The sequence below is a fragment of the Gavialis gangeticus genome, unplaced genomic scaffold (genome assembly GCF_001723915.1).
Source record: "Gavialis gangeticus isolate Ggan-Ray unplaced genomic scaffold, GavGan_comp1, whole genome shotgun sequence".
NCBI classification, from domain to species: Eukaryota; Metazoa; Chordata; order Crocodylia; family Gavialidae; genus Gavialis; species Gavialis gangeticus.
In genome coordinates, this window is record NW_017729032.1 from 212,367,445 (window position 1) to 212,374,738 (window position 7,294).

The 7,294-nt window shown below is 42.0% G+C and overlaps 1 protein-coding gene across 4 annotated transcripts in view; it reads left to right on the top strand.

The window, feature by feature from the left end:
* Nucleotides 1–7,294, top strand: part of ERG (ERG, ETS transcription factor) — a 326,982-nt gene that overhangs the window by 283,363 nt on the left and 36,325 nt on the right. For all 4 annotated transcript variants that reach the window (XM_019525075.1, XM_019525073.1, XM_019525077.1 and 1 more), the window contains one exon: nt 3,687–3,838. In XM_019525075.1, coding sequence (XP_019380620.1) covers nt 3,687–3,838 — 152 coding nt within the window. The remainder of the gene's footprint in view (nt 1–3,686; nt 3,839–7,294) is intronic.

Sequence of the window (7,294 nt, forward strand, 5' to 3'; positions counted from 1 at the left end):
TTTTCTTGTTGTTTGCATGCTGTCATCACATTGCAGCAAGACAGCAATGGCAAAGCAGTAAATTCATAGGTATGAAGTTATTTCAGAATGAAACATTTTTTTTCATTCTCTCAGAAACAATACATTAGAAACTATGTAAGTTCTAAGTCGGCAAGGTATTTTAGAGAATGACTAGTGTTGCCTTCAATAGGACTATTAATGTGCTTGCATTTAGGCATGTGTTTCATTAACTTGCTGAACTGAAACCTGAAGTCTGGACCTTTTATTTGGAAGTTTGTTGAATATTTGAACACCAAATGTATCAGGGTTTTGAAAATGAATCTTTACTTTAAAAAAGAAGCAAGCTTGAATTAGTTCTGTACTTTAAGGCAATATTTAGAAACTATCTCTTTATATTCCTTTTGAATACAGGGTGTGGACTATAGGACAAAGAGTGTGTACCTTTCCCTTTTTGTCCTCAGACAAATGCAAAGCAGTTCTGTGAAAGCATCTGTATTTAGGACATCTACAGATTTCCCCTTTGACACACCCATGCTTTGCTTGTACTAGAAGGCTAAATCATCTGAACTGGGCAGCTTGCAAGACTCATATTGAAACACTTGAGGTAGAGACAGAGGAGCAGTTCCCCATTATAACTCATGGCACTTTGCAGGAAGCGCAATGAGTTACAATGATCCCCTGGATCCAACAGACATTCACTGCTGAGTCCTGGGAGCTGGGAGATCAAACTGCTGTTTACAGCAGCTGTGAGCCTGCAGCTGCTCTCCCCTAGCAACACCACGCCCCATAGATGGAGGGAGAAAATATTAGTTGGGGAGCTGAGTGCATGCATCAGCATGAGAACAACAACTCCTATCGTGCTCTGTGCAGTACAATGCATGCACAGAGTTAGCCTTTTCTTCCTCAGCTGCGTGGAGCTGAGTGCATGTGGGACACTGGACCAGCTGCATGTCAAGCAGTGCAGTGGTGCTGCCACTGTCACCAGCCACCACAAAATTAATTTTCGGGGGGACTAAGTCTCCCTTAAGCCCCAGGCTTCCACTGCCTATGCTGCTCAACCCTCCCAGGCAGGGCAGTATTTTCAGAATAGAATGAAGGAAAGGAAGCAGAGGGATCTCCTTCTGGGGGTTATGCAGCTGGCACTGGAGGGTGGGGCAGGTGGACTGGAGCCCACTGCTGCCTATCACCTAGCCACAGGGCTCTGCAAGCTGGGGCACACTTGTGACCTAACCAGCCCCTCCACAGCCTGACACTGCCTCCTGGAACCCAGGGCTGACCCCCCGGACTCCCTCCCAGCCTGGGGCTGCTCCACCCTGGTTCAAACTACTTCAGTCCTAAGTGCAGCATCTGCACATGTGTCCTGGATTGTGTCAGTTTGAGTATCTACATATGCCATTAAGGTGTTGTGATAAACTCCAGCACAAACTGCACCAGAGTTTATCACAGTGCCTCGATGGCATGTGTAGATGCATTCAGTAGTATGAGTTATTGGAAGAAGGTGTTGAAGGAAACTAATACCTGGAAAAGCAGTCAGTTACTTAACCAAAGTGGTATACATCTGAGCGCTACTAAAAATACACGATCTTTCTCAAACAATATTTATTATACCAGAAGGCTGCTGTATAGCAAATGTTGAGCCTGTATGGTCTCAGGAAAATTCAGAAAATTGCAGACCAGTAACGAAGTATATATGTGTGTACTTGATTAATTAGTTGAATGATTTAGTAAAAACTGAATAATAAATCATGTACAAAAGCATAATATAATATCTACCCCACACAATTTCTTCCCTCACTATCCTATTATGCTTCTTTGAACAAATCAGTAAAGCAGTAGATTAAGAGGAACCAACTGATATAATTTATTTAGACTTTTGAAAGGTATTTGGCAAGACATATGTCTTACCACAAGCTGTTACTATAAAACTTAAGTAGTCCAGATAAGGGGCATAATATTTTCATGGATCAAGCCCTGGTTTCAGACAGTAAACTAGGATTGAGAAATGGAAATCTTTCTTCATGGAAAAAAGGTTAAACCAAATTTGGTGATGGCACAAAATTATTTAGATTAATCAGATCTAAAGATGAATGTGAGGGACACCAGAAGAACCTAACGCACATGGAAGAATGACTAATATGATTACAAATGAAAATGAAAGTTGACAAATGTAAAACACTGCATAGTGAAGAGAAAAAAATGAATTATTCATATCCTTTGCTGGATTAACCCTGTTAATTCAGAAGAAAGAACCTTGGTATAGAGATCCTTGGCATAGGACTGAAGTGTTTTGGAGCATCTTCATCTGAACCCTCATGCAATGAGGGTTCAGATTTTTTGTGGGATTGGGCCATTTTAAAGCACTCTGCAGTCATGTACTTGTGTTTGGTTACGGCTGCAGGGCATTTTCAGGGGCCAGATTGGGCAAGAACTATCACTTATGTCTGTGCCTTTGGTAAAAACCACATGTAAAAACCACATGGGCCTGCCCTGACCCATGCTTTCCTGTTTCAGTACGTAAAAGATCCACTCATTTATGCTGACTTTAATTGATTGGGTTTGGGAGAAGCCAAGACTGAGGTGCAAAAACCTTTTATGGGATAAAGTGTTCAAGGAAAAGAAAATGTCTTGAGAGTAATATTTTTGTAGATAGAAGTCTAATCTAACATGACTTTTTGTAGTCTAATCTAACATGACTTTTTGCCTGCTATATACAACCAGAGAATAGATCTGCCTATTAAATAGTAGAATTACATGGATGTTTATGATCTCAATTCTGCATAAGAAGAAAAAAAATCTCCCTTCTGTTTCAAGGATTGTATTCCTTTCCTTTTGATTTGTGAAGCAATTCTTGGTTGTATGATGAAACATACTGTAGACCTTAAACTAAGGGTTAAATATGCCTATGTCTGGCAGGAAGCAAATCGTGATGCTATTAAAAGGCCATTAGGGAACCCCTCTGTGGAATGTTAAACTCTAAAGGCTCTATTCAGAAACCAAAGCCAAAATTAAAGAGATGTCTGGTTGCAGATCCTCTGCAGACTTTCAGTGCTTAACTAGAGAACCATGGAGATTCTACTAGTCAGGACCTGAAAGTTTTTTACCCCTATCGTGCTTGTGATATTTTGAATCACAGCTTTGCCAAAAGTGCCCCTTGTGTAAGCCATATATAGAAGAATGTCTACACTGCAGTATACGATAGGCAAATAAGCATCAGCTTAGTGTAACAATAACCACATTGGAGGGAGAAAGTACTCCAAAACTAAACAGCTTGTGACAGTTTTTTTCTCACATCTCCTGCTTTCTGTGGACCAGGTTTGTTTTCAAATGTTCTCTAGTCCATAACATATTTACAGAAAGCAGCCGCATAGCTGCTTATGGCCATCAAGCCTAGAACAATCACCAGCAAAGTCCAATTCTAGCCTGACCCTCAAAAATTAATTTCTGGCAGCTGTAGGTTTGAACGTCAGGCCAGAGCCTTGCCTGATATAAAGCAGTGTATTGAAATCAGTCACATTTTCAGAGCAGGTCCCAAATCAGTTTTGATGCTAGTTGCCACAGTTTCCAAAAACTGGCCTGTCCTTACAATAAAATCTTTCTTTCTAGCTTGTATAGCATTAATGTTATTATTATTGAAAATTGTAATACGGGTAGTATAATCATTTAAGCATTTTTTATCATTTCTGTAGGAATTCCCCTGATGACTGCAGTGTGGCAAAAGGAGGAAAGATGGTTGGCAGCTCTGACACTGTTGGGATGAATTATGGAAGCTACATGGAAGAGAAACATGTTCCACCACCAAACATGACAACCAATGAACGAAGAGTTATTGTTCCAGCAGGTTAGAAAGTTTAAACAAGAAATTCCCCTTTCAAGTAAAAAAGTCTGTTACCACTAGGAAATTTTATTGACCTGATAAGATTTAAAACATTAGCCATCTTCTATACTAAACTAGATATGGAACATGTTAAAGACTAAATTTAAGCAGAGTGATTAGAAAGAAAAAAATTAGCTACCAGGTTTCTTATTGAGAACGACTTGAGAAATAACATAAGAAAGCCTCCTCATGTGCCAATGCTGACTGCTTTTTAGGCAGCAATGGGCAAGCTGCAGGATTCAGCTGCTTCCTCCCTGACTTTATCAGTGGCTTACAGAGCAATTTGCCACCATCTAGATTGAAGGGATTGACCAGGTCTTTGCATGATTCTTCACTAACCCTAGTACAGAACAGAAGAAGAGAAAATATTCCACCTAGTGCTAAATTAAGATTTATTGGGACCCTGAGCAAACAGAAAATTGGAGGCCTGCCACGCCCCATTATAAACATGGGTATATTAAGGGGAGGCATGGGGGTACCTTGCATGGCTGAGGGGGAGGGAGGGGTCCTGAAGCCACAATTGGGCTGGGGACTCACCAATGTCATGGTGCTTGGTGGCCTGGGAGTAGTTGTTGTGGAGCACATAGTTCTCCATCTGCAGCTCCATGGAGCCACGGGCATCAGCACTGTAGCAGGTCAGCCTGCACCTGACCCCATGCTCAGAGATGCTAGGCCTGCTGCGCACAAACAGCTGTCACCGGGGGCCGCTGCCTCCCCACCCAACCCTCCCCAAACTGGTCTGGAGAGCCGTACCCAGCCGCCCGCAGAGCCTTGCCGGTGCTGCAGACAGTGCACAGCCATGAGCATCCAGCATGAGGCGAGGAGGCTGCCCCCACAGAATGGCTGCCCTGGTCGCAGGGCCATCAAGTAAGGGTGTGTGCTGGGCAGCACCACCAGGCCCCCGATTATGCACTTGCACTGCAACTGGCTCTTCCCATAACGCTGCCTGCAGCCTGGGACAGGGCCCTTGCTGGACCCCACATGCATCAACTCCACCTCGGCCTCAGCCTCGTGTCTGGTGTCCTGTCTGGTGTCTTCCAGTGCCACGGTGCCTGCGGGAAGGCAGGTGGTCATAGCTCATCCCTGGCACACACAGTTAGCCTCCCCTATGAATTTTTCCCATGGGGGCCCTGATTGACAGAGGCCCCCCTGGGCCCATGCCTTAATTTGCCCCTGATAATCCCACTCCATGCAAATACAAGACACCGCCTGGCCCTAAGCATAACAGAGAGGTTGGCTTTTATGAAATCAAACAACAGGGATGATCATGCCTTGAGCAGGGGAAGGGGTTGGGGATTGGATGACCTCTTGAGGTGCCTTCAAACCCTAGTTTTCCATGATTCTATGAATTTATAAAACCCATTTGTGGAGATTATTCTCAGTGCTTTAGCTGTGTAATAAATGTTCATAAGCAACCTAATAATTTGCTGCAATAGAATGGCATGGCTGATAAACATTGTATGTGGTAGCAAACTTTATTATGGGATTCAGAAGACTAATTGAACAAGGAAGCATTCACTGTTGTGTGAACTGCCTTCTTTGGGCACCTCAGGTGCAAGAAAAAAGCCTAAATAGAAACTCAAAAAATATACATGCTACTGAGTATATGGATATACAAATATACAAACAAACATAACACTTAGTATATTGTATTATTATTTTCCATACTGCAGAAATTACTTTGTATGAAACATTTCTGCTGCTTCCATATTGCTTAATGTTTTTACAGTTATTCAGTTGCTAAGGTCTGCAAGAGAGCTGTGGCTAATTTTGCAAGCTGCAATGATTTCAGTTATTTGTTAAGATACACACATATGCACACAAATATATTGCATTATCCTCCACATGTATTTAAGTAGTGCTTTTCTGAACTTCAGCAATGTGAGGCATTGAATGACTAAGTATTCTGAAAAACTGAAAACAGGCAGTGTTTGAACATGATAGCATTGGATAACTTTGGAAAGTGGATATTTCTGTCAATGATCATTGCTACCTTTTCCAGTCTTTTAGTAATCACCGATTTGTGAAGATCATAAAGCTCACTTTCCTTTTATCCACTTCCTTTGCAATGTATTTTTAGATGAATTTGAATGTGATGCAAGGAAAAAGATGATCATAAGCACAACCAGTTATTTTGTGAACAGAAGAAGAAATATTTTGGGTGAAGCTCAGCTGTTGTACATCCAGGCGTTTTCAGTTTTCCACCACTAGTGCAATCTACCAGCTGATGTGGCAAAGATTTGTAAAGTCCAAAAGAAGGGTTCATAATTTACAGCTAAGCTAACGTTTCGAATAGAGCTTAGAGTTCACATTCAAATTCATCACCATAAATATGAAGCATTTGGAAAGTTTGTACATATAATAAAAGTATGGGCAAACCTTTGAAGCTTTTGTTTATTGACTTTTGCATGACTCAAATTGCACTGATAGACTTCTTAGATAACCCCTGTCAGGGCTGACAACCAGTTATCCTCTCTTCCTCAAGGACTCTAGTTCCTTCCTGGAAGCCACACTACCAGTGCACATTTCCTTCCTCAGCAACTAGCCCTCTGTCCATGAGGTTCATTAGGGTTCTTTGGACAAACACTTACTAGATTATGGACCACTACACAAGTCATGCTGTTTTGAGGCTTTTGTTTTTGATGTGGGATCATCATACATGATGGATCTCAAAAACTCCAGAGGACTAAGGGTTCAGGCCTTCAAAAGCTTAAAAATACCTGTAAGAGCATAATTTTAAAAAACGCTAGACTATATGGAAGTTGAAGAGAACAGCAGCAAATAGGCTGACTTAGCTGATCAATGCCATATGCCTCTGAAAATGGCTATGGGGGGAACAAATGTAGTTCAACTTGACTAAGGGAAGAAAAGTAATTTTGAGGCTAATGCATTAGATAGGAACTCCAAACATGAAGGTTCCTAACTCTTCCACAAGATTCTTGTCTGAACCTGAACAAGTCTCTTAATGCTTCAGTGCTCGTCTTCAGTGTATGTTGTCTCGTTCTCTCTATATACACTTCAGGGAATTATGTGCAGAAAAAATCAAAATGATGAGCAGGAAAACTCAAAATTATGCAAAATTAATTACATTTTTTTTTTTTACCAAATTAAAATATAACACTATTTGAACCTTCTTTGGAAATATATGCAAGTACTTTGTGTAGTTGGGGGTGGGGGTGGAGTATGTATGTGAGGGGGATTTGTAAAGGTGTGGGGGGGGTTGTATGTGGTTTTGGGAGGAGTGGGGTTTGTGAAGGGGTATGGGGTGTGTGGGAGGAATTGGGTGGGTATGGGAGTATGTGGGGTTTGTGGGTGGGTATGGGGTTTGTGCAGGGGTTATGAAGGGGTGTGGGAGGTGTGGGGGGTTCTGGGGATGTGTGTAGGTGGGTGTGCAGCCCCCCACCACATATCCCCCCCCCG